We start from the raw sequence: 26928 nt of genomic DNA, 5'->3' as shown, positions 1-26928 counted from the left end.
ATAAAGAAAGGAAAAATGTTAGGACAGCCGAATCTTCCCAGGAGTAGCACCAAAAAGCAAGGAGTGACGGGCAGCTCCCCTTTGGTCTGCATCCCCAAACACTTCGTTCTCCTCGCAGAGATGCAAGGAGCAAAGGGTGAGTACTAGAGCTGGCTGAGACACTGGCCCTGTTCTCAGCTCAGTCTTGTCGAGGCTCTGCAGCCTGACTTAGCTTGCACCTCCTCTGGCATGGCTACTGGAGCACTGCGATGTGTGTGGACTGGGTCCCCAATGCCTCTCAAATGTTTAAGCTGGTCTGAGGCCAGTCCCTAGATCTGGGACTCTCCCCAGCTCTTACAAATGGGCAAGTCCCTCTTTGCAGCATGGGGTTTTGCAGTCGAGCAGCCCTCCATGCTGGAGCTAGTGCCTCAAACTTCCCAAATCCCCTAGGAGCTTTTTCACATGCTTCTTGAGAGCTCTGTACAGCTGGGATCACCCAACTGTTTTTTTAACTCCTTCAAGAAACTACTAGATAAACTACTAGTTTAGCAAAGGGATTTCTTTCCATTCTCAGTTCATTCTCAGAGGGTTGGTGTGCTATGGGATCTCAGAAAATTGTGCTAGACCTTGCATGTCTGAGCTTGCTCCGAGCAGGAGGTCTTCTTGGTCCGTTTTCTGCATGTGGTGATGCAGTGCGTTTTTCAAATAGTTTCTATTCCTTTATCTCCGCCCTTCCTTAATATGTTTCTTAATATGTGTAGAGTAGTAAGAATTGCCGCCGTGAATAATTATTTACCCACTATAGAAAGATTCCAGCAGACAATTGGCTAACAGTAGCTTGAGCAGCAAGGTAATACGTTTTACTTTGCTATGCAGGTGTGCAAGCCCTCCTGTCTGCCTGCTCGCCTGCGCTGGGGCTTTGTGGATGGCTGGGCGAGCGCTCTGGGTGCGAAGGGGGGACTCCCAGGACTGGGGTGGGAACTGTCCATGCGGAAAGCAGATCAGTTTATTCCCTGCCCTGTCTCATCCTCTTTTCTGTCATCCCTGCCTCAGCCTCCATCTCCACCCAGCCTAACACCTCCCGTTTGGGGGAGGACAAGTCACCAGGCTGCTTGTGTGCCTTGACCCCACCGTGCAAGGAGCTTGTTTAAAGGTGGGAGAGGATTCTCCCCTGGAGAAGTTGCAGGGACTTCCCCCCGTGGAGTTGGGTTTCTCTGTGCTGTCCGTTGATGTGTATTCAGTGCTCGTTCTGTTTCGGTCCCAGCCGGGTTTATAAAGGGGACACCTCAACTGCAGAGTGAGATGTTAAAATAAGACATTTGAACCCTGCTCTGGGAAAACTTCGTGAGCTGTGTGAATACTCCAGCAAAAAAAGTGCGAGCCGTGCCTCCTGTATGTCGATCAACCTCTAACATTAAGTTTCTGCTTCCCTGAGCACTGCTAGAGAATTTATATAGATGTAAATTAGATCTAATTTAGCTCTTCAGGCAGGGTTGGGTTCTTTTAAACTCAGTTTCCACTGTTTTCTTCTTGTCAGCACCAATAATCATTTAAGATGCTTTCCCTTTTTTCTGTCAAAGTATGCCAAAATACCGGGGGTTAATATAGCCATAAATCAGCGGTGTTCTTGAGAAGACGTCACAGCCAAATGCCTCAAAAGGCCTTACGCGCAGGAATGTTCCCAGCACCTTCTAAATTAAAATTTGCCAGAGCGGTTTTGTTTAAACAACAGATTTGCAACAAATAAACAACAAACTGGAATCCTGTCCAGCTGTGAGGCGGCAATAGCCAATTTTCTCCAACCCTACAGAAATGCAGTATGCACTGAGGATTTAGCTGTCTGCAGGCCAAGATAAAGCTCTCTAGTTGACATTGCCATTTGTGTGAGAAGGTATTTCTCAGTCTAACTGTTACTACTGTGTGTTGCAACCTTTTTGAACAGGTCAGATCTGCTTCATGCTTCAGATGCAATTTTCTAGTGTAGAAAGCATTGTTATCTTGAGCAGGTAGAGCTGAGTTAACAGTAGTCAAAAAGCACAAATTGGTTGGTTGCAGCACACGGTTGTTATAGGATTATCTTTAGACCAAAACCTCAAGGCTCTGGAGGTACGCTGACGCAAAGTAACTTCTGAGTTTATGATGCATTGCACATTACATAATGTAATGTGCAATTACATGGTGGTTACACTATAGAGAGAAGGAAGTGTGTCTTTATATGGGCTGAATCTATAACCCAAGGCTCCCAGCAATATAAGGAGAGGAGAGCTGCATCCAGGTGTCAGTGCCTAGCTGCTCTTTTGGAAAGGGATGAGAATTGGGACTCGAAATTCAAATGTTCTTGAACTGAGGTAGCAGCCAGAGGAAAATTCAAAATCCAAGGTGGGTTTTGCAGGATGGGTTCAAATTTTAATTACTTGCTTGTGATACTGACGGTAAGTTATGTTCCAGCAGTACATTGTCGATTAATGGGATAAGGTGGCAAGTCAGAGTAGGAGTGGGCTGTTTGGAGGCATGGAGATAACTGTGTTTCTGGAGATAACCTTCCATTAATCTGAAGTTACAGATATTATAATGTCTTAGAAAGTTGTCCTGAGAAAAAAAATATCTCACATGAGAATCATGATCAACAAAACATTGAACTGCCTTCAAGATGAGCCATTGTAGGAAACCTTGCCCCACTCCTCTCTGAAAAACAAAGCTTAATCATTTGTGGAGTGCCTCTTTGAGCACTCTTTCTCAGCTAAATAAAGTCCAAGAAGGCACAGTTAACCCCTCTCCCACATCTTGTTTTCTAGCTAACAGCTAAACAAAAGCAAAGCAGAAATAATAGGTGTTTCTGACTCTATGTGAGCATCAGCTCAGTGCTCTTGTTATCAGTTACTGCTTGCCCATCCTAAAGGCATGTCTGTGACAGGGGAAGAAACTTGGTGGGTCACACTGGCTGTTTTGCTAGCTGTGTTTCACCAGGGACCTGTTGTGGTCTGTCTGCCTGCTGCAGGGCATTGCTGGGGAGAGCTGCAGAAGGCAGCTGCAAGCACAGCAGGGCCTGCCCAGCAGCATGCTGAAGAGCCATGCTGATGTGTAAAAGCACAGCATTACTGAGGAAGCTGGTTCTTTGGAAAAAGATCTATTTCAGGGCACTGCCTTGTTGGGACAGCCTTAGAGGAGAACTGAAACTGAGTTTCTAATGGGAAGCGAGTTTCCCTGGTGCATTGTAATATCTCCAGACTGTTGTAGCTATGCCAAGAGACTGGAAAACAGCCAGCTGGCTAGAGCAGCTGCTGGCAATGCAGGAGGTCTCAGACACTGCAGTACTGGTACACCGACAGAGGGAAGTGAACGTATTTCTGGGTGAATAGATGGTCTTGGGACTCCTTGCTGTTTTGAGTGATCCACTGTTACTTCTCTGCCCCAGGCAAGCAGGCTGTGAGCAGAAGTTGCCCATACTTATCACAGCCTTTTAGTGCTGTGCTGGAGAGCTGAGTTTGAAGCTTCTTTTCCTGCAGCCTGGATGTGCCTTCTCATCTTAAGCCCCTCAGGACCAAATGTTGAGCTAAACATTGAAGTCCTCCCTGGCCAGACAGCTGAAGGAAGCCATCAAGGGATTTACTCGCAGTTCAGGCTGTTTCCCCCTCTGAGACGCCCAGAGAGGTTTTGTAAGGAGGAGGAGATATTTGCCGGCAAACACTAGCATAACCCTAATGTCCTGATTTAAGAGAGTAATCCATCAAGCTGTTTGCAGACCTCACTAGCTGCTGAAAAATCAAGAGGTGAGTCTTACAGCCTGAACAGCCAAGTGCTACGTGCTCAGCTGAAGATGGATGTGGCAATCACAGGTGAGTCCTGACCTTTATCATGGCAAAATACGCTATTATTGGTGTCTCTTGGCTGAAATCAAAGGAAGTAGAAGGCATAGTTTTTGCTGTGTGCCTGGGGAAAAAGCAATCAGGCCCTGATTCAGCAGGAAGATGGTAAAGATGGTTTGTGTTAATTTTTCTGGGGACAGACTGGGTCTTGCTGGTTTGGGATTATCCCTGCATCCCCTCCCTGGGTCTCACTTGTTTGGGATTGTCCCTGCATCCCCTCCATTTGCAGTTTACAATGTCTGTGCTAGAGACGAGCACAGTCAAATGGTCCTGGAAGGCTCCACAAAGACCCTTGGAGGTGCACAGGCAGTGTTTCAAGAGTTTCCTCCTTTAGCCAGTGATTAATGAGTTGTTCAGCAGAGGACAAGAACAGGGCTAGCGATGTGCTTGTTTGTTTTCCTTCCTAGGTAAAACCTTTCTCCAGTAAGGTGCAGGATGCTCTCAGGGAGCAGGCAGACATTTGCACCATTCTGTGGAGGTGCTCTTCCCCCTGCCCAGAGTGCAGGGACAGGGGCAGGGAGAGCCCTAGCCTCAGGATATGCCCAAGAGCGATGACTTCTCCAAGACTTGGTGAGTCCTGAGATTCCTTGAAACTAGCTCTGAATATCAGCTTTCCCAAATCTCGTCTCAGGCCCACTGCAGCCCCAGCCACGTTATGTGCACTACCAGGGTTTTCAATCATTACATGAAGAAGGGCAAGCCTCTTTCTGCTCTGAATTTGAAGCATGTGTGGACCTCAAGAGAGGTTGTCACACATGTTGTGGGGCTGCCACCACAGGGCCCCCCAGAGCAGCCATGCCCTCCTGAGCTGCTGCAGAGAGGCAGCTCTAGCCCGGGAGTGCCACAGGGCCCCAGGCTGAGGGACAGTGGCCACTGGGGCTGAGGTGATGGGCTGGGGCGCCTGGTGCCCTGCAGGTCTGTGGGGCTGAGGTGCCTGGATTACTGCTCCCTGTTTGCTGTTAGCCATGGGGCCTGGGAAGCAGAGCTGGCAGGAGCAGAAGGACAGATGCATACACATTGTTAAACAAAACAAAACAAAAGCAATCCAACAACCTTAAGGCTGATTTTAAACTCCCCTTGTGGCCACACTTTGGCTAAGGGTGGCCCATCTGCCCTCTCGCCCTGACAGGGAACTCTGGTCCCGGCCCTGCAGCATCTGTGTCTCCCAGCACCCTCACTGCTGGCCTGGGAGGGGCAGGAAGTACTTCCCTCTGGCTGCATCTGTCGGGAGCATTGCAGACAACCCGGTGCAGGCTGGAGAGGCACGGCGTGCAGCTGGTGTTCTGGAAGAAATGGGATGCAGCAGACTGAAACTTGAATTGGTGGGATTTCTCCAAAGCATGGAGTCTGTGTCTGTGAAAACCAGTGCTCAGGGAAGGGGAGGCGCTGACATTGCCTCTGTGCTCACAAGTATCTTGCCCGGGGGGTCACTGGGATGAAGCTGGGGTGGAAAGGGCTGATGGGCAGGCCAAGGTGGCAGAGAACAGTCGTTGCTGTGCAGACAGTTGTAGGAGGCTGGGGAGAAGACAGAGTCTGTAGGAAACCTTGCTGTTCCCAAGCAGGTTGTTTCAGCCGGTACCCTGCCGATGGCTGGTGCTGCCTGTGCCTCCGCCTGCCAGTGCCCCACAGACCTGCACCATAGGGGCCTGCCCTGCTGCACCTCTGCACCTGCCTTGGCTCCTCCTGCCCTGCTCTCCCTGAGATGTCACCCCCTTCATCCTGCCCCCAGGACAAACCAAACTCTTCTTTTTGGTAAATCGCTCTAAAGTCCAAGGCGAGCGGTAGCTGCCTCAGACCGCCTTGAGTACTAAAGGTTCCTCCATGGTTACAGCAGGTCTCGTTTACCTTCCTGTTATCTCCTCTCCTCCAGCCCACGTTATTAGCCAACTCGCAGCTGCTGAACAATGATACTCCGAAGGTTGCTGAGATCAGGGCCGCTGGCAATACTAGCAACCCCCTCTGAGTCCGGTCTGCATGGCTGCTCGTCCTCCCTTCTGGGGCCTCCTCACCCTGGTCCTTCTCTCCTGGGGTCCAGGCAGCTGGGCAGCCTGGTTACCCATATGCCCTGCCTGTAAAACCTGTGTCCTCTCCGCTTGTCCCCCCGCACACAGCACAGCAGCTTCAAGATCGGGCTGTTCTTGGTGAGAGGGAAAGATGAGAGTTCCGCGTCCCCGCGCTGGCACTAGCAGGGAAGTTGTGACTCTGCAGTGACTTTTCTGTGCTGAGCACAGTAGGGGTCACGTCATGGATAGGAGCTGGCTGTGGTCTCAGGGGAGTGCTGTGAGTTTCTCTATGAGAGTGAAAGAGGGGAAAGGGCAAGGAAAGAGAAGCCAGCAGGAGTGAGCTTTGCTTACCGTATCGACATCTGTACTGGCAAACACCGTTTTTTCCCCCAAGCAGTTCCAAGAAGGAGTCAAAGTAGCTGTTAACTGTTTCGAAGCTGTCCCGGATGGCTCCGATGCCCCACTCTGAATAGGTTGACTCTGCTTGGGAAGCTTGGTGGACGGTGTTCTCCTGTGTTGTTTCCTCACTACATAGTCCTAAGCCCAGGGTCAGGCACAGAACCACTGCCTCAAAAAGCAGCCGCATGCTCCGGTCCGGATCCAGGCCCCAGAGCCCTCGTCCAGGCAGGCAGATGTGTAGGCAGGGAGGAGTGGGAATGAGCTGTTGTGCGTAGGAGGCAGGTATGCACCCCTCTCCCCTGGACTTTAAACACTGCCGAGGGAGCTGGCATGAGGTCACCACAATCAGAGTGCAAAGTGCACCGCGGAGATTTAGACCAAGTTCATCTTGCGGAGAGACACCGGTATGTGAGTTTGCATAATCCCGTTGGAACAGGCTCAGCCTCTGCAGCACCAGGGCTTCAGCTTCCCCAAAAGAGACTGCTCGCCGGGGTGCTGAGCAGGGTCTGTCTGCTCATGTTGTGTGGCACACAGGACACCCTCCGCCTGCCCCACCGAGGCACTGCATGGGCTGCCCTGTTCTCTCCCCAACCCGTCGGGAGATGAGGAGTATCTCTGCCCAAAATTTCTGCTGCTCCGGCCGTGGGGGTAATAGAGCAGCAGCAGACTGGGGAGTACCCCTTGCCGTTTTCCTGGGCACTTAATGGGGTGGGACAAGACATCTAGCCAGCCTAGCTGCAGTGGGGGAGTGCTTCTAGCAAAACCTGCTGGACTGCAGGGCTGACACACTTGGTGTGTGAAGGGGCTTTCCGTGCCTGCACGCCCAGAACAGGCTGCGTTGCAGGAACACAGCCAGGACAGAAAAGCGTGGCAGAGCACTCGTGTCCTGCCCTGCGCCGTGTCCTGCCCTCCTATGGCTAGAGGGTGCTGATGGGGCCTCACAGGGGCTGATCCAGCAGCTAGGAGTAGTTTGGGTTTAGAAAGACTGTATTCAGTGCAATCCCTTGGCATGCTCCCTCCAGTTATAGGATCAATAACGTAGGTGAGTATTTGCCTTTGATGGCACTCCTGAAGGCTGATGTTAGGTGGCTGGTTGTCACAGCTTTTGTGTAATGCCAGCATTGCTGAATGAAACATGTAGCATAAGTGGCCCAGAGTGAGGAGGGGCTGGCGCTGAAACCCATCAGGTAACAGCTTTGTGGGGGAGCTGCAGGTCCTGGCTCTGGGGTGGGACTGGCTCTCCAGGACTTGGGGGCCTGCAGAGCTGGTGGAGATTTCAAAGGAGTTAGTCACTAAAAGAAAACCACCAAGTGAACACCAACAGCAAAAGACAACGCAAACCACTGAAGAACAGGGAAGGGAAACGGCATGAGAAGGCTCCAGCTGCTTGTGGAAAGCTTTTCGGATATGTCCCAGCACAGCACTGCCTCTCAGAAAGAGCCACTCTGCAGCTGGTTGGCTGATCTCTGTGGACTCTAACAGCCAGCTTCAGCAGTTACTTCTGTTTGAGTGGCCAGGCTGTCAAGTGGAGACCTTCCAGAGGGCAAGGGAGAGCTGGGCAGTGGGTCTTTCAAATACATGGCAAACATAAGTGCACATTCTGACATTCTATTGTTTTGCAGGAGACTCAGCCCCACTGCATTATTACTTCTGAAGTGCCAGAGATTCAGCGCCTGTCTGCCAGCACCTTTCTGTATACAGCTGTGCATTAAGTGCCTCAGACACGGGGATAAGGAGGAAGGACCACAGTGAAGTCTTGGTTTTTCAGACAGGTAAGTCAGAAAAGAGGTGAGGAAGAGGAACAAACAAGCTGGTTAGTCCCTTTCTGGTGAAATGGTGTGGAGCGTGGAGCCGGCTGCTGCCATCTTGTTGCATCTGTGCTGGTACCCACCACTGACTGTGCTCATGCTCAGTGCCCCTTGGAGGTGACTGTGAGGGTTCCTCAAGTCAGCAGCTGGAGGCGATTCGATTGTACAGCCACAGCTGATACCTGTGTGGTGCCTCCCCCCTGAACACTGTTATGTAGCCAGAGCTGTGCACCGCTGTCCCAGCCCGTGGGAGGAAGCTTGGCTGAGTTACTGAGTGAGGGGACATATAAGGTATGCAGGAGGTCCCAAGGGAACCTCAAACCAGCTTTGTCTGTTGGGAAATGAATCTGAGAGGCAGAGAGCATCAGGAAGGGAGGTTGGCAATGTCCAAGCTGCAGACAAGGAGGGGGAGCACTGTAATGCCTGATGAGAAATGAGAGTGAGGTTTTGGGTTGTTAGAGGTGCCAGGTTGCTACTAGGTGGTTTGTTTCTTGGAGCCTGGGAACCAGCAAATCCCTGCCTCTAGTGAGCCGTTCTTGAGCAGTGTGTCATCACTGACACAAAGCAGTGGGGACACTCGTGAGGTGAGGACTCCCCTGCGGGGACACGTTGCAGGCCAGGACTGGAGAGCTTGGGCCTGTCCTGCTGTCCAGACCATGCTGGGGACTGGTCTATCAGTCACGGGTAGAAATGGGCTGCTGTGCCTGGAATTTGTTGTCAGGGAGCCCCAGTGAAGGGAAAACTGGGTTCAACAGTCCCATGCTGTGTCTTGCACCAAGTGGAGCCGCTCATGTCCCTGTCGGCTGGATCACTGCCCTGTGTGACACGCCGGTTTGCAGTCCTAGTGCTGTCTGCCCTTAGAAAGAGCCTGGCAGAAGTTAATGTAAAAAAGAGCAAAATAGCTATTTAGAAATAGCTTGGAAACATTGTGTAGAGCCCCTGCTGTGGCTGAGCTCGGTGCTGTGCTTTTATGTGGAGCCTTTTAGGGTTGCTCTGGAGGCAATTCCAGAACACAGCTTTCTTCGTCATCCCTTGGTCCCTGGTGGCAGATCTATGTGCTGCTGAACTGAACAGAGAGGGGCAAAAATGCCGACAGGGCTGCAGAGGATGCGAAACAAGTGACTGTTGCATGAGCTGCCCATGCTGCATCACACAGGGTATGCAGCCTGCCGCGGGGTGGGGGGGTGCGTGGCTGTGGCCAGAGCGTGGAGCCTGTGCTGTTTGCAAAATCAATTGGAATTAGTTAGGAAAGCTGGACGGGGTGTGGGGGGGAGCAGCTGGCAAAGTGCGGAGTCTGGGGAAGAGTCAGAAACTTTCCTGCTTTTTGTCCCAAAGCAAAAGTTTGTGAATAAAAAAAGCAGCTATCTGCTTTCCCAAAATATGGCAGCCCCTTTACCCTGCCCTGAGGATGGGCCACTCTCCTTCCCTCCTTCTGCTCCCTTCCACCCCTCCCCACACTAGTCTCCTGAGACGTTTTCAGTCCGGCTGCCAATAGCTCAGCTGCACCCAAGCTTCAAGATCTGAAGACCAGGAAAAATGTAGGATTGAGTAAAACCAGCCAACACCTCCCTGCACACACAGTTCCTTGGGGAACTGCTGTTCGGGCTCGACAGCCGCAGAAGCGAGGAAGGGCTTCCTGAAGTGGATGTGCCCAGCAGGTACTTGTAGGTTGTCTGACTTCGCTTTGACCCACTGTGGTTGCAAACACCCCCTCCCTATGCTGATTTTTCTTTCTCGAAAGATTTGAGAGAGACAGATGCTGTTTGTCACAATGGTGAACTCTGACAACTAATTTCTGAACCTTGTCTTGACCTGAGGATAAGCAGCTCCTGACTCCATGCATTCATTTCTGACTCTGTAATGCTTAAATATAGAGCAGCCCTGGGGCTGTGATGAGTCACCCACTCCTAATGACACTATCAGACTGTTGGCAGCACGCTCCTGTCCAACAGGAGGTAGAGCTGACTGCCCCGGGCAGACACCCATCCTGCTGCAGCGCAGCTGGATGTGTTTGCCTTGGTCCCCCCCATGCTCATGGTAGCGACCCCTGTCCCGAATGGAGCTGAAACCCCTCTTGGCTCTGGGTTTCACCCGTGCCAAAGCAAGTGCTGAGCCCTGGGTCCTGGGCTCGGCTCCTGGGAGGGCAGCGCAGGGGCTGGTCCAGCTCCTTTTGTGTATTTCTTTTCCAGAGCACACTGCCGTAGAGGCGCGTGGTGATGCGCTTTGCCAGGATCCTTCCCTTGGTGTCCCGCTGGGGATGTGCGGGAGCGCAGAGGACTGAGGGGCTGAGCTCTTTTTCTATCAGTTTTGGCTGGCTCAATGAGTTGCTGGTCGATGTTTAAGCACAGCTGAAGCAGGGAGAACAGGCTTAAGTTTTTTTGTTTTTTCTAAGTTGTGGTTAAGTTTAGTGGGTAATCTGTGGTGGGTTCGAAGCCTGGTTTGGGAGCCAGATGAGTCACTGATTATCAGAATGAGAAGTGTAGCTTCATGATGAAACGCCCACGTCCCTCAGAGTCAGGTCAGAGTGCACAGCTGGAGGAGGGTGGGTGGTTAAAGACCCTCTCAGGAGGGCTGCGCTCAAGCTCGTGGTCTGGTCCATGCTCTCCAGGAGTCCCTGGGCAGTTTGCTTCAGCCTTGGGCTGCCTTCCCCCATCTGTAGGTGCCCATCACGTCACACCCTTTCCTTTCTCTTCCTCTCATCCTGCCGGGTGGTGACTCCTGGGCCTTTGTCCCTGTCCCCGACCCTACCCTGCCTTCTTTAGCTGCAGCTGCTGCATCGCTCCCCCAGGCGGGGTTCCTCCCACGGCCACGGTCCCCCCGCTGTGGTCTAGGTGCAGCTGTGCTGGAAGAGCCCGCGTGGGATGGTGGGAAGCCCCAGTGCATGAGCACTGCTCAGGGGTAGCACAGTGCTGAGCCACAATCCTGCCTCCCTCCGTGGGAGGGGGCAAAGGGCCGCTGGTCCCGTGCAGGGCAGCCCCTCTCTGGTGGCAGAAGGGAAGGCTGTGACCTCTCCTGCCCGAGGCCCCGCTGAGCCCCTGCGCTGCTGGCTTGGCAACAGCAGCTGGGGGGCCAGGCTGGCAGCAGAGCCTCATGCCCGCTTGCAAAGGGGCAGCCCTGCTTCAGCCATTGCTGGCCTGGGGCAAGGGAGCATCGTCCCCAGGCCGAGCAGCTGGAGAGCAGCCCCCAAACACCCCAACAAGCTCTGGGGGCTGGGGGTGAGCCCTGTTCTCTGAGCACAGAACCGCCCGGCTGCTCATGCTCTCCTGGCGTTGGCCCACCTTACTGAGAGGGACACGGCAGCCGTTTCGCAGCATGCATGGAGGAACTGGGGACGGAATCAATGTGTCCAAAATAAAAAATTGTGGGTATGCTTTACTTGTTTCCTATCTCGTGGCTGCTAAATTTGTGAGCACATCAGCCGTGTCTGTGGGCTCTGTGGGGAAGGGAGGGCAGTTCCCCGACTGCAAGCCAAGTGCTCGATCACCGGCAAGTGGTCTCCATTCCACAGGCAAAAGGATCAAGGCTTCTAACCAGTCCTTGCTATGCCTTTGTGCAAGTTCCCAATGACCAAACGAAGTATGAGCGCTGGTGTTTTGAGAGAGTGAGGCACAGGAACAGCTGTAGCATATCATCTGCACAAGTCTTGATTATGGAAGACATCAACCTGACCTTCCTCCATGTAAATGCTCTCTGCTTCTGGTGGTGCTGTTGGTGTCTGTACTGCAGGACAGTCTGGTTGTCTTCCCCTCCCTACAATTATTCAGAACAACGGGTTGGTTGACCCCTTGGCTTCAGGCAACGGAAGTATTTGTGACCCCTGGAAAAGGGTCCCTCTGCGGCTGACCCTTTCCTGTGCTTATTTTGAGTTTCAGGCCAGAAGCTCACGCAGTTCCCATGTCACTATCAAATCCCACACCAGCTACTGCCACAAATCAGTGCCTTACGGAGACAGCGGGGCTGATCCATACTCCTCCCTAAGAGCAGTTCAGTTCCTTTTCGTAAATTTTTGCCCACAACATGCTTTCAGCCCTGTTATCTGCCCCCCACCCCCGCCTTTTGCAGCCCATTAGTGCTGTGTTTCCAACTGACAGACAAAGTTTGGGTCTGAGAAAGCGTTTAGTAGTAACTTGGTATGAGCATCTTCTGCACCTGCCCGCCTAGACTACGAAGCAAAACAAATGAGCTCAGTTTCTAGGGAACGCATATGGTGATAAAAATCTGTGTGATCAGATTTACAACAGCCATATATAAGGAGAGGGTGATGTGGAGGATTTTTCACTGCTAATGGCAGTGGCTTTTATTTTAAGCCCATTTTTTTTACATTAAAGATTTTATTACAAAAATTTTAACAGTAAGGCAGTTTCTCCATTGTCGGTCACTGTGAGCCACAGTTTTCAATCATCTTTAATACAAAACTAGATTCACACAGGAGCCATGCTCTTGATCCAAAAGCCCTTTAAGAAATGAAGGGGTAAGGCAGAAAGCAGCAGCACCATCTGTGTAATAATCCCTTACATATTTAGTGTTAGTTGCATAAACACTACTGCAGTGGAAAAAGGAAATACGGATTGTCTGTAGTTTAAAAAAATAAGCTTACCCTTTCTCTTCTAATAATCCGGAACATTTTGGTCTGATGTGCCTCAGCACACTTCAATTTTAGTTTTGAGGGATTTTTTTTTTTTTTTAAACCAAGTGAAATGTTCCACTGTCAAAAAAATAATTTTCTTCCCCAAAGAATTGCAAGTCATTGAGTATAGTTCACCGCTTTAAAAAGTCATGCACTAAAATACTTTTACTCCCCAAGCAATGCCTCTTACAGACCATTTTTAAAATGATGTTTTAACACTGGAAGTAGTTGATGGTAGTTGGGGTGAGGGAGGTAATTGTTTAGCAAACTTCCCCACACATTCCCCAACTTCTCTCAAGCTTGTCATTCATCTTTTGGTGTTGGTTGAACAGAGATGGGGGGAAAACCCCAAACCCCTTGTTTAATGTAACAAAATTATTGTTTCTTATTGCTCCAACCACTATGTAAGAGACCATAGTGTTTTCTTCCACTACAACAGTACCTAAAGCAGTCACTGACACTTTTTATTCACTGCTTCTCTTACCTTGTGTAAATTCTACAACTTTTAGCTTGTAATTATTTTAATATGCCAAGTAACTCCTCTGCTTACTTTAGAAAAAAACCCCAGGTTTTCTGTAATAGCAAAACCAGATGCATTTTCGAAATGTGTTTGTGGTGGCAATACACTGATATTTTGTGCTTGTTAACTGTGCAGGCCTGGCTTTTCTAAAAGCATTAGCAGTTGCCTTGGAGCTACTGAGAGAAAATCAGAGCCCCAAAGGCAAGACTCCTAAGACCACGTTGTTTGCTGTATTCTTTTACTTGCAGGAAAGTGGCAGGACTTACCTGCAGCCATGGTTACCCTTTTTTGGAGCTTAAAGGACTAAAAAAGATGGGAAAGAGAAAACCATGGATAGGAATGGAGATGAATGACACTGTGTGAAAGGGAGAAAACTCCGGTAAGTAGAAATGTTATGTGGGTTTTTTAAATGATTATGATTTAGCGATCAAAAATATGCTCCGATAACCTATTTCTTTGGTGAATCTATTTATATATTAGATACTGCTCTAGCTTACCAGCTATTTTGAATAAATGAGCAGTACAGACGTGAGGTGGAACTATTTCTGATTTTCTTTTTATTTGTTTTCTTAAGTGCTGGATGGACTTTGTTTCACATCTGCCAAAAGCACAGTCAAATGCAAGAAGGTGCAGGGCTAAGGATAAACAGTTACGTAGGTCCCATTGCTAACAGGCTCAGCAGAAATTTAACAATGAATTTTCCAGCAACATTTTTAAAGTGTCTTCTGAAAGTATGCAGTTTCTCAAACTATAGTACCTTAAACTGCATTCTCAGTATTACAGAGGTATTTCTAGCATGTTAACAACAGTTGGCTTAATCTACGTTTTGGCTCAATTTTCAAGATTGTATTGAGGCAGAAAATCCAATTAACTAAAATTGGAATTTTTCCCTTGGTAAAGACTTCAGGCTTGACCTCTACATCAGTAAAACCATCATCATCCAGAAAACCAGACTGTTTAGGTAGACTCTGGTGCAGCTCAGTTTGATTCTTGTCCTTGTGCTAGTGGAATATTCAGACATTTTGCTAAAAATCCTGCTGTTGAAGAGAAAAGGCTTAGGAAAGCGAACGAACCTCTCTGCAGCCTCTCCCCACCCTGCTTCGCAATTCCTGTGCCGGGGGCAGCGGGGGGGGACGGCAGTTATTCCTCCCACAGGAGTCTGATGAGCAGAACCAAAGTTCAACAGCTACAGCAGCCACAGTCTCATCTCCCTCAGAGGCTTCAGCTTCATCTCAGTGTAAGGATGACGCGTCACAAACTAAGGTCCCTGAAAGTCACTGTGAGCAAGTTCTTCCAGTGCGGGCAGTGCTGACTGGGGGGACACTTTTTCTGTGTGGGCGGCGTGAGTCGGAACAGCTCCAGCCCTGGCTCGTGGGAAGAGCAGCAGTGAAGTGAGCAGCACCAGAGCCTCTGCAGGAGGCCCCTTCCCAGCGCTTCCTCCCTCACGGGTGCCAGTGACAGCTAAAGAGAGGGGAGGCAGCACGAGGCGCACAGCAGAGGCAGCCTCTGCAAGGTAAGCAACACCAAACCATCCTGTGCAAACAGTCGCCCCGTGACTAAAGGCATGTCACTGCTGTGACCTGCATTCAGCGTCCACAGCAGGAAAAACATTTGCAAAATAAAAACCATCTACAAAAGATTTAGGATTATAAATAGGCCATCTGTTTCTCACAGAACCTTGAGAACTGGGAAGACAAGGGTGGAGAGCATTCTGCAAGGACCATGTATTACCTCATCACCTGAAGCCTCATAACCAATTTGAAATTCCAGTATCCTAAGGCACAATTATTTTGATTAATGAAGATGGTAACATTCCCATCCCCACTGCCCAAGGAACAGATGTAAGAGTTGACTACCAAGACAGAATAAAAGCAGCATTTGTTTATGTGGACAAACACGAAAGAAAAAGAATGAAGGGAAGATGGGCTCTAATTGTTGTCAGGCTGCTCTAATGCAGGCATGTGTTTGGCACAACACTGCTGAAGCATCTCATCTATGTGTTTGGAACTGCTGGCTCACATTTGCAAGGTTAAGAGCCAAATTCCCCACAGAGGCTGAGAAGGAAGATAGTTTAAAAACTGGGGCTTTCGCAGAAGTGGAAAAATGGGCTAAAACATGGTAACAACCTGTTCCGCAGAGAAACACAAACCATGCCTGCAGTTCTCAACAGTAGTGGTCAGGTACTCTGGAAAAGCAAGGAGTCAGACCTCTGGAAATTGAGGAATATGAGCTGGTTTAATTCAGCCTGCCTTAGAAGGGAGCCCTCCCATTGAATCGTCCCGCCCTGCCCTTAGTAGACTGACGGTTGTGAGGAGGGCTCTAAGCAAACCATCACTGGCTGGCCATGCTGATCTGAGGGGGCGATGGTGAAGGGAACACCACACACACCACCACTGTTAGTTGTGGCCCTGATCTGTATTTTGTCCTTTTTTTTTTTTTTTTTTTTTTTTCCTGTAACACTCATAGATCTTAATATAGTCTGTTCATAAAACCTTAAGGAGATATTTAAAGGGAACTAAAAGCATGTTTGTTTTGTCCACAGATGAAACACCGGTGTAGTTGAAGACTGAACCTGTAGTGGAGTGTTAGTCAATTGTAAACTGTAGGAGACGTGTGCATTTTACACAAACTGAATACAGAAGAGACAAAGGATGAGTCTGCATCATTCCAACTCTGATAAAGTGCACGGCCTTCGGAATTCCTGTCCCCGCTCATGGAGCCATTTATTGGATACTGCAAAGACATAAAAGGTATACGATCACTGCACCTGGTTAGCTCATGTTTCTATTTAAGCTAAATATACGCTGCCTGCCAGCTTTTAAGTAAGCACAGGATTATCTTAATTTTCTGAAGTATTTTAATACACACACAAATGGGAATTTGGTCTAATAAATCCAAGAGGGGAAAAAAACCTTCCAGTAGCTGCAAAACTACAAAAGACTATTAAAGTAGATGCAGTATTACATATATATATTAAAATATGCTACTATATATAATATATATATATGAAAGAGAGAGAGCGCTATGAAGTAGACAGATAGAGCTATAAAGTAGATTTCCTTATAAAGGACCTAATTTCTGGCTGCTTTTTATTCCACCACGAAGTCCAGAGGAAAAAGAAAACCAAGACAACCCACCACCAAAGCCCCAGACCTCCAGGTCACAGGCAGTCCAAACAACATGAGGGGTACTTACCCCATTTGTTTCCAACTAGTACTGGGCAGGCTGCATGCCGCGTGCTGTAATCTCCTTCTCCACTTGGAAAGAGGTTGTACCAGAATACAGCTGTTCCCTGGAAATTGCAGTGAAAACCCTCAGCATTTTGCTCTGTGCAATACATACTTTCACACCAAGTTACTCGACGATAAGGCAGGGGTATGTGTATTTTTATTTCAAATGTTCCTTTTAAACTGAAGGCTCTTTTGGATATTCCACCATTTGCTTTCCTAAGGAATGGGTCTCCTTGGACTCATTCCGTGTCCATATATACTTGGATGCTGATTCTTTTTAAACTCTAAGCCAGTTTCATTCAATTCTGAGCAGTTTCAGAAAGCAAGACAATTTACTAAAAATGAGAGCAGGCCAGTGAAAAAAGACCTTATCTGTGACCCTTCTGAGGGAAAAAAACTAACAGGAACACAGAATTTCAGGGATAACTGCCTACAGACACCTCGAGACTAAACCTATTTACAGATTTAAGTATTTTCAAAGCGTTTTGAAATATTGTAATGTTTTGCAAAGCCTATGCGTTAGAAGCAGTTTAGTCCAAAACACAACTATGCATTAACATGCAAAACAACAGAGGCCCTTGGAATCAGCGGTACTGCTCCGGTCGCTTCACTTAGTTTTAAGTACCTCTGTGCTCCATGAATAGTACTCTAATCTTCTTTATATAAACTCATTTTAAAGCTTCGTTTTAAGCGTTTATACATCTGTTGTATTTTTGAGTAGCGGAGAGAGGAGGGGTTACCCTGGATAAAACGCCCCGCTTACCTTTTTGGGCCAAACACTAGCTCCCACTTCAGGAAAGACAGTAGCGCCCCCTGCTGACACATCGCTCATCTGAAGAGGTGGGAAAAGGCACAGGTTAAGTTGCAAGCCGATGCATTTCCAAGTGTCACGTTTTAGTAAAGTAAAATTAGGCTACTGAACAACTTAATTTCTACCTCCCAATTAGCGAGCAGAGGCTGCTTGATTAACAGTCTTAACAAAGGCCGAGACCCGCCCACTTTGTTCCAATGCAACAGTCGGTCTCACCCTGAATGTCACATGCTCAAATGTTTTGGGAATGAGCATGCTATAAATACCGATGCAGATACAAAAATGAATAGACAGTCAAATAATATAAGCTCATGCTCAACTTTGAGGAAGAAAGCCTTCTGAAGAACAAACGGGAGAACCATCACTAACAGGTAAGAAGATAACCTGTATGTATTACCGCTAAGTTGGTGGCTGCCTTCATTTGCAAGTCACTTCAGTAAAGAAATGTAATGAAATCATTCAATGGTACAGGATATGCAGTGACAGATATTTTCGGCACTAGCACATGGCAGAAATATATCACTTACATAAAACAACCAAGTAGCAATTCTGTTGCCTGTTCCCAATTCCTTAAAAGCATCTGGCTCATCTTTCTGTGAATAAAAGCAAGCAGATTTAATAAGCATTTCCTTTTGATTATTGAGAGGAGCCAATGACATACAGCTGCAGAGCCAGCAGCAAAGTCATGCAGAAAAACTAATTCAATCCCTCTAGCTGGAAGGAGGGGAGAATGCAATATGAGTCTTGTCTATTAATTTAAATAAACCAGGCATTTTAAAACTCTGTAGGGCAGGGAGGGCATAAGCCTAAATTGCTAGTGGATAAGAAACAACGGTACTGTCTGAAAATTACTATACAAATCGTCTTCACGGCCGCAAACTTAATGATTTAATTACACTCACTTATCCCCTCTTGTCCTCAGCCAAGATTATCAACAGCAAGGGCAGCTCTTCCATCCCCCTGCCGCAGAGGTGGCCCCACGCGTGCCCTGAGGGCAGCTGCCAGCCCTGCTCCCCTGGGGGTGGTCCTGCATTTGTGGCCATCACCCCCTCTGGCCTCTCTGACCTTGCGCTGGAGCTGCAGGTGCCAGCTGCTGTGCCAGGCAGGCTGCTGCTCCACCTGGCCGGCCGGCCGCGGTCTGCACTCCTCCCTGGTGTACAGGCGTTCCAGAGTGCCATTAAAAATCCAACAATGATTCATTAAGCAACACGCTGCCAGCCGCAGGGCGTCTGTGGCAGCCGTTCCCCAAGCCTTCGACAGGAGTAAGGTATGTCCCTGCCTAAACGCACGGGAAGGCGTGTGGTGCAGCTGCGAGGCCACCAGCTGCCTCCCTGCCACGCTCCAGCATGTGTGCGCGTTCTGGGGCATGTTACCAGTGCTCTTCCTTACAGCTGGGAAGGAGGGAGGAAGGCGAGTGCACCTCAGCAGAGCTGCTCACAGGCTAACAAAGTAGCCCTGAGAGCCGTCTGGTAGCAAAGAGGGTATTTTATCACTGACTTTCAAAAAGCCCTATTTTGATGGGTTCAGATACCCACTTTTGTCACACACCCGTCTTCACTTCTAGAACCCACCCTGGCTGTGACCACCATTTCTATGTGTGTGCTAAAATTCAGGCAATCATTACTCCAGAAATCAACCCATGCATTTCCCAACAAAAACTGTTAATCATTTGCAATGCTTTTGAGCATGTGCTTACAGAGCAGAGATTCTGATTAATAGTTGGTGGCTTGGATTCACAGCATAAAGTTAATCTGAAGGTGTTAAATCACACGTACGTATGCCCAATAAATAACCAACTGAATTCAGTGGCATTATTTCCAGCAGTCCGCAATTTAAGCTGGAACAGAAATAGGTTGAGAATTTAAATAATTTTTAAGGACAGTGGGATGAGAAGGCCTTGGTAGGCTTTTTCCAGTTTCAGGAGTCTGCTAGCAATCAGCAGGTAAACCACAGTAACAGAGCACTTGCCGTTTTCAAAATTTCTTCCACAGTAAGCAAGATGTCTCAGCTCTAGGGAAAGAGGTTCTCCTTCCGCATCACAGATGGACACGGTAAGCTGCAATGCAAATTTTCCTACGCTGCCTGCGTCTCTCTCATAGAAGAGGACATGAAGCTTTCAGCCGTGCAGCCACGTTTGCCTTATTCAGCAATGCCTGGCACTGCAGACACGGCTACGGTGGCTTCCGTGCCTGGATGCATGTTAGCTCATCATCTGCCGCACATGTCATACGCCAAGTGTTTATACAGTTTAGCTGTATATCCTTCAGTGGTTTTAAACAAAATAGCTTTACATGGCCAGTACCTTGGCCAGCCAGAATATTTCTAAACGTTTCCTCTGATTTAGAATAAAGCTAATGCCCTTTGCTCTGTTAAGAATTCTAAGTCATCAATATATCTTTCTTAATTACATTTTGGAAGAAAAACCTTGTTGCTCTGTAATGCCCCAAATTTTTATCGCTTCAGCTGGTGGTTTAGAGGGCTTTCTCCACTAACATGGATTAGAAGAAATTGAAAAGCTACAAAATTTAATACACATTGAAGAATAAAAATTGTGCCACAGCCAAGAGGCCAAGGCTTCACCAGGTGACTATCTCTCCTCCATCTCTTTACTTGCCCGTGCAAAGTCAAAGTGGGGTTCATACTGTCCTCCCACTCCATAATTTGCCACCTGAAAAAGAGAAACACAGTGCTTGTGAAGAAGAAAGAGGTGGAAACAGGAAACAGGACTTACCCTTCCAAAATCAAAATGAGGCTCATACTGGCCTCCTACTCCGTAGTTGGCTACCTACAGTGAAAGGAGAAGCACAAAATCTAGTAAAGCAGTGTTTTATCCAGAGGAGAATCTGACCATCATCTACAACCTCTTGAGAGGTCAAGGTTAAAAATGAAGCCATAGGAAATTACAAGGCTCTGACAGCTAACCTATACCATATGCAGTGAAGTCCTACTGGGTTCCTTGACAAATAGCTCTGACTTCAGCCAGACTCATCGGTGTAGAGCCAAAACGGCACTCTGAGCTTTAGGGTCTCAGCCCTTCCGTCTGTCTTAGCCGTTCTGAACTGCAAAGCAGCTGGCCTTCCCCTTCCCCAGCACTGGCTTTCTTTGAAAGCTCTTCTGTTCACCCCCAGCTCAACAGGTAAAGACATCCTCCCATTTCTGAGTGCCTGCTCTGTCTGATCTAATGACTTTCAGGTCACAGAACCTGGCCATGAAACTTTTGAAGACCCAGACAGCTGCAGACTGCAAGGAGCCCCAAGAAGCTTGTTTACAAGAGCAGCAGCACATCCCTGACTGGCACCGCAAGATGCAGGGTACTCCTGGTAAGGAATGTGGTACTTCCCTAGGTTAGAAAAACATTTCTGTTCTATAGAAACTTTACAGGCTCTACTCTCTTCAAAGTAGGTCATGGCACTTCTACATCATTCAAGTTTAAATCACTTTTTCAGCTCTATGTCAGTGAAAAAGAGGATACACTGTCCTTTTTGCCGATTAATTAAAAGTACTTCTAAAATAACATTTACTCAGGTTCCATGTACAGTCAGTCCTTCCCCCGTTACAGAGACACCAAACAGGTGGTTAGTCTAGGACTAAGAATGGGAAGGCAAATCTAAACACCCATTCTCTCCCCCTTTCCTGAAGTATTAGTCAAGCTAAGCTCTTTACTATCAGCACAACAGCAAAGTTTGACCCTGCAGCAACAAAACTCAGTTTTACCGGTATAAGTAAGAAGGAACTACATGTCCACTTCAACAAACATCAGGCGTTTCATTTGTTACTGTTTCCCTCCAGCCATAGAAAGCCGTTTCACGCTAAAGCAAGCTGCAAAGACAACTCTGTTTCTTCCTCCCTGTAAAAAACTCACTCATTCCTCCCACAGCGTTGAATGAAACCAGTCGCCCCTGGGGCACTGAGCTTTTGTGGCCACCTCACCAACACACCTGAGCAAGCACAGTGTGCACACAAAGCCACAAAGCCACCTGCAACAAAATGCTAACTGTCATTCACCACCTTGTCCTACCAGTTTACCTGTAGTTCCTCTGCTGTGGAGACATCAAGTCCTGTTAGGTCCTGTATCCTCGTGTTAATGCGAGATACCACAGGGCTTTCATATCCAGACAACCAAGCACTACGGGGGGGGGGGGGAATAATTCATATAAATTATTAAAATATGGTAATAGCAGCCTGTAAGCTAGCCGTACAAAAGCAACATTTGGACTTACTTAGCATTTGAGTTTATTTTTTCATACTTTTGAAGAATTTGGTAGGATGATCAGAAATATTTCCAGGACATGACGAAGACCTGCATTTAATAAACATGTTTTCTGGAAAGAACACTTACAGTGCTGATTTAAGGAAATGCTAAAACTAAGGGCCTTAATTGCCGTACTAGACTAGACTAGCGAATGACTGAAGAAAATGTTCCAAGGAGTGACATCTGCTTCAAGCCGTTTTCTAAAACAGGCACAGAGCAGTTTTGCGCCCTTACCCATTCCAGACAGATCATTTAGATTTAGACTCCACATTTGATGCATTTTGAAGCAACACTGGGGAAAGGAATAGGTGAGTTGCTTTATGTAACATAGGCTGGGTCTATGTGATTAATTGTAACTCGGCTCTCCTTTCACATTACTTACCTGTGCAATGGTAATAAAAATCATTATGAAAACAATTAAATAATGCATTAAATTCTTTAACATTTTCCCTGTTGAACAACTTCTACCACAACATCCCCTTATGAATTTGGTAATTAACATGTTTCAGGTACACAATGGTTTTTAAGGGGAAAAAAACCCCAAACCAACCCAACATCTTTTTTAAAATATAAATGTGAAAGGTCAACCTCACAGTTCCAAAGGCATCTTCAAAATGTCTGCCTCCTACTGTACGTTAGAGTTTTTCAGCTAGAAATAAGCCATTTAAAATAACTGGCAAACTAGTTAGCAGAGAAAGGTATGAACAGGTAGAGAAGCAGTTCTGCATGAGAGTCACTGCCTTCACCCACACCCAGAGCAGCATTTTCTACTCTTAAGTGGTGGTTCATTCTTGAAAGCAGTTCTGTCATCCAGAAGCAGCCACATACCCAGAATAGTGTTTGGCAGCAGAGGGCACAAACAGTGTAACCGCAGCACCCTTACCAGCCGTGAACACATCCAGTTGCTTACATGGAAACACACAGGCATTTTTCATCTCTTTACAAGGTAACATTTTGTTCTTTTTGAAAAAATAGTGATTTCATCTACCTGCTGGCTTTTTTTCTTTTGCTTTTTTTAAAAAGAACTCATTTGCTCACATGATGCTTATTTTCTTGCTGCTTTACTCACACCCCATTCTAGCCAACGCACCTTCATTTTATCCAGTCCCTCTTCTCCCTCTTGGCATGCTCACTATCTCAGTGCTCCTCTTCTCTATTTACGTTGCCAGTCCCCTGCTAGTCACTAATGTGGATGATAATATTGGTGATTCGGCCCCATTTCCCGCCCCCCCCCCCCCCCCCCTTTTAGCAGGAAAATGGAGACAGCTAGTTCTACCTTTTTTCTAGCACCTGACTTGGACTTTTGGGCTCATCAGTGGTTCCTGCTGCTTTTACAAGACTCGGACAGAAATACCTGTGCTCAGAGCCTAGCTGGTGAGTACATCACAGTATTTCTACTCAAATTAACTTTCACATCTATACTAAATTAAGGTTGGTTTTGTTAAAATCTGTATTGACAAAATACTTTGCATGGGAGGAACAGTAGCATGACATGACACAAGGCACTGACACAGGTTACAGAATCTCTACGAGCATTTTTTAAAATGACAAGTAACTATAAAGAAGATTTCTCAAGACAGACTTGCACAAACACATACACAGATTCATCCATTTCTGAACCCTGTTAGTATAAAGAAGTGTTACAATGCAACCTTCTTTGATTTAAGGTGCTAGGAGAATGCAAAGACTACTTATGAAGCGTTCTTCCCCCCCAAAAAAAAGCAGCTATGCAGCCATGTTGAACAGGTAACGCTCACATTTAATGCACAAGAAAAGCCCCAACACAGCCATCAGCTTCAAAGCGTAGGCTCTAGCTACCTCTGTATAGGTGACACATAAAGGCTTTAAAGAAAAAAACCAAAAAAAGCAAGCATTTTTACTATATTGGTTGTTTAGAATTGCAACAAATGCTTTCAACAGTGAGAATACTACATCCTTTCATGAGGGAAAGTACCATATCTATTTTAGAAATAAAATTAATTGCCCAAGGATACAAAGAAAGTCTATGAAAGGTGAAGGAAACGGGGAACTGAAAGCATATTCCAAGTGCCAGCCTGTCTGCTGGTTGCTGAATAAAACCTAGGGGGAGGCCTGTAGTTCTGCGCTGTGATTTAACCCTGTGTAAGCATCGCCCAACCTGCTTCAGTAAGGGCAGAGAGCTCAGGATGGCCTGCAGAACCCTGCACCAACTGCCCAGCACCAGCAAGTCCCTGTGCCTGCTGCACTGAGAATACACACAAGAAAGACCTTTGGTTACTGCAGACTTTGCCTAGCGGCCTTCACAAAATGCAGCAAATCTGTCCTATGTGGTAGTCTCAGCCTTGGTCCTTTAGTGACATCAAAGAATGCCTGTGCCTAGTTCAAGACCATTTACAGCAGGTACTTCTTCACACAAAGCCATCTCTTTTCCTACTCATCTGTCAAAAAAGAAAAAAAACCAACAAACAAAAAACCCCTTCACCTAGTGGCATATGTGATGCAGAATTAAGAGCCTCAGATTGTGCTCAGCCAACTTTTTTTTTTAATATATGCATTGTTCAAGGTTCAGCATGATTCAGTAAATGCACACAGCTCTGCTCTTCAATGTACATTTGTTAAATTAAGTTGTTTATCTCGCAGGTTAATTCACGAACAACATTCTGTCATATTTTTGACCAGCTGACACCTATGAGTCCACCATGGGCAGAAAACTTCATAATGAAAAGAGACAGGCTTATTTCTGGGACGTCATAAGCATGGCAGTTTAAAGCGTGGGTGACTTGCTTAAGGCCTTGATGTTTCTGAATAACTGCCACATCAAACCCCAAAATTCCCTGACTACAAAGGCACAGTATTTTGGTGTCCCATTTGGCTTTGTATAGAGACACACATGCACTAAGCTAATATGTTAAAGAAATTGAAAGAATTTCATTGATGTGCTGAATTCATGGCTGGGGTTTGCTTTTCTTCTTCCTCACACAGAGATCTGGCTTTCAGCAACTTTCATATTCATTACAAACAGCTAGCAATAATTACATTTAGTCCTCCCTAAGGCTGTCTCAGGTACCTTCTTAGAGACTTTTGGAAGCACTACTTATACGCAGAAATAATTTTAGACTAAGCAGTACATTAGAAAAAACCACCACCCGGACAACTGTCCAGAGCTACATGACGTCCAAGGGCTTACACACCCAAAAGCTCATCTCCAACTGCACTAGCTGGTCTAGTACCAGACATTACAAAGGCTGTGTCCTTAGGGCTCAGCTACACCAGCATATTTCAACACTGCTTTTGTAACAGCCAGCGGTCACACTGAATGCTTGCATTTATGTCGAAAAAACTTTCTAAAATGTGCTTTGTATGTAAAAAGTACTAGTAGAGATGCAACAGGGAGTGAATAAAAGCACCAACTGGTATCGCTGAAGCAGAGACTTTAACATCATACGCTACAAGCTCTGACTAGCTGCTGGGCAGAGAGAGCAAAAACCCAGCTTCTTTAAAAGCAGTGTCAGAGTGGCTGAGTTTATTCTGGTACCGCACACAGCACGGCTCGATGGTGCTCCTCATACTGCTGGCAAGGTGCCCCCTTTTATACAGCCTGCCACGTACTGCACCGCGAACAGTAGTCCTCTCAAAGAGAGAGGAATGCTGTAATTTAGAAGTGCATTTGCTAGGAAAGAATGTGAGGGGGAAAGCACTCATCTATTAAAAAAATAAAGCAAGAATTTTTTTGGTTTTCAGGAGCAATGATTCATCTGGAATCCAAACCAGCTGAAACAGCTCAAAAGATGTTTCTACCAGTGGTTCTGCAAGAGAATCTCAGCAATCCAGCATCAATAACATGATCCTTCTAAAGCAGTGGGGCTTGGGGTTTTTGGGGGTGCCTTTTACCCTCCCACTATAGGTTTAGGTGTTGAGTTCTTTTGGAAAGTATACACATCCTAAACAATCTGCCCATGGAGGAATGCAAAGGCAATGGGAAACATGAGAAGGGAAGTCCCCCCTCCACCCTCAGAGGCAGTTCCTACCCTCTGAAAACCGTCTTTGCTAACTTCCCAGTGTGCTGTGCCCCATTTACTTGTATGTTTCTTTGCAGTTCTAATTCCAGTTTCCAGTAAGATACGGAATTAAAAAGCTTAGCTCAGTAAAATCCAGTTTAATTCTGTGTGTTCCTTATGTACGGTGGAAGGAAGGCCCAGAATGTCATCTTCCTGAGCACTAAACCTTAAAGGTTTAAGGGTCCCCTCCACCAGGCACTACCCCTGAGGCTCTCCACACCAAGGAGGCAGCAGCACTGCACAGCCAGCGGCTGCCCTTACGCTTTATCACAAAGTCCCTAGGCAAGGTACAGCACGCAGTTAATTCTAGATTCAAGCCCTAAGAGAAGCAGTTGTTTTGTCAGATCACAAAGCCAACAGCAAGGTGATGGCGAAGGGGACCTGGCTGCACCATCAGCTGCGTGAATTCACAAGGAGATCTGCTTTTCATGATGGGTGTTGTCTAATACTATTTTTGCTGACTTGTGGCATCTGCAATAGTCCCAAGGCGTAACACTTCCCACTAAAGAAAAAACAAAAACTCTAAATAAAAAGATCTTTTACTAAGGATCATCTATTTAAATAGGGGGCAATTATGCATTTCAATTTCAATTAGTGATCTGGCCACCTTCTCTAATTATCGGCTTATCACGTTTGACAGAAAACGTGAGGACATGTTCAAATGGATTAACAAGTTTCTTGAGTCACAGAGGACAAATTCCAAGACTGAATAAATGCTTTCTTTAAAATACACAGTCACAGATAATCAAGACAGATAAGCCACAGACAGACTTTTAAATTCAAAACAAAAAATAAAAATGAAATGCAAAATATGTCCAACAGGAAGACGTATGTCCTTGAAGTCCTTCCTGGGGGGAAGGCCTGCAGAGGGAGTTTTAAAGAGCCAACACGTAAAGCTCACCAGACAGTTTCCAAAGGACTCCCACTACCTGCAGCGCTCTGATGAGGAAGCAGGCCTGCACGCTGCGCAAGGGGTGAGGCAGTTCTCAATGTATGAAAACAGAAGTTTTCAACTTGCCGCTACTTGTAACAAGCTTAGCTTTAAGGATCAGGCATCACCTACAACGGTTTACTAGTTTACATGAGAGTTAGTTATAATCATTCCTAAATCAACCAACTTCTTGTGATCCGGTATTTTGAAACACTTTTTTCTGTTTAAATAAATTCATAGCTAAATAAAAACCCTTAAGCTACTACCCATTCTAATTTCAGCTTTCAACAAAAAAAAAACCAACCCAAACCAACCCACACTAGTTTTCTATTAAAGCAGCGACTACTTTCAATCATTTAAACAAGAAAATGCATTACAATTATCAACTAGCTTTAATTTGCGCTATTCCCATGAATTACAGTGGCTCATCAGTCAGTGCCTGGTATTAAGCCATGAACACTGAAG

At 47.0% G+C, this 26928-nt stretch overlaps 2 protein-coding genes and 1 long non-coding RNA gene across 10 annotated transcripts in view; 1 reads left to right on the top strand and 2 right to left on the bottom strand.

Moving 5' to 3' along the window:
* The window catches only part of PLA2G12B (phospholipase A2 group XIIB), a 12533-nt gene extending 5971 nt beyond the window's left edge, over positions 1-6562 (bottom strand). Inside the window, exon 1 of one of the 2 annotated variants that reach the window (XM_027817045.2) lies at positions 6200-6562. In XM_027817045.2, coding sequence (XP_027672846.1) covers positions 6200-6434 — 235 coding nt within the window. In that variant the 5' untranslated portion in view covers positions 6435-6562. The remainder of the gene's footprint in view (positions 1-6199) is intronic. The other variant, XM_027817044.2, reaches the window with a different exon arrangement.
* Positions 4-26928, top strand: LOC129736896 (uncharacterized). 2 transcript variants are annotated; one of them, XR_008734058.1, is made up of 8 exons: positions 4-3815; positions 4253-4415; positions 7870-8019; positions 13451-13581; positions 15745-15952; positions 20436-20563; positions 22783-22869; positions 25216-26928. It is a non-coding gene; the product is annotated as an uncharacterized LOC129736896 (long non-coding RNA). The 2 variants fall into 2 exon arrangements; XR_008734057.1 differs by having other exon boundaries at positions 4-4415.
* The window catches only part of P4HA1 (prolyl 4-hydroxylase subunit alpha 1), a 38923-nt gene continuing 24314 nt past the window's right edge, over positions 12320-26928 (bottom strand). For 2 of the 6 annotated variants that reach the window (XM_055721525.1, XM_055721526.1), the window contains exons 10-15: positions 21270-21369; positions 19854-20028; positions 17771-17832; positions 17196-17264; positions 16398-16494; positions 12320-15935 (exon numbers count right to left, since the gene is read on the bottom strand). In XM_055721525.1, coding sequence (XP_055577500.1) covers positions 15865-15935; positions 16398-16494; positions 17196-17264; positions 17771-17832; positions 19854-20028; positions 21270-21369 — 574 coding nt within the window. In that variant the 3' untranslated portion in view covers positions 12320-15864. Of the gene's footprint in view, positions 15936-16397; positions 16495-17195; positions 17265-17770; positions 17837-19853; positions 20029-21269; positions 21370-26928 lie in introns of all 6 variants that reach the window. The other 4 variants (XM_055721527.1, XM_055721528.1, XM_055721530.1 and 1 more) reach the window with 2 other exon arrangements.

The sequence above is a fragment of the Falco cherrug genome, chromosome 9 (assembly GCF_023634085.1).
Source record: "Falco cherrug isolate bFalChe1 chromosome 9, bFalChe1.pri, whole genome shotgun sequence".
NCBI lineage: Eukaryota > Metazoa > Chordata > Aves > Falconiformes > Falconidae > Falco > Falco cherrug.
The sequence above is the reverse complement of the archived record's forward strand: the minus strand, read 5'-3'. Positions and strand labels throughout refer to the sequence as shown.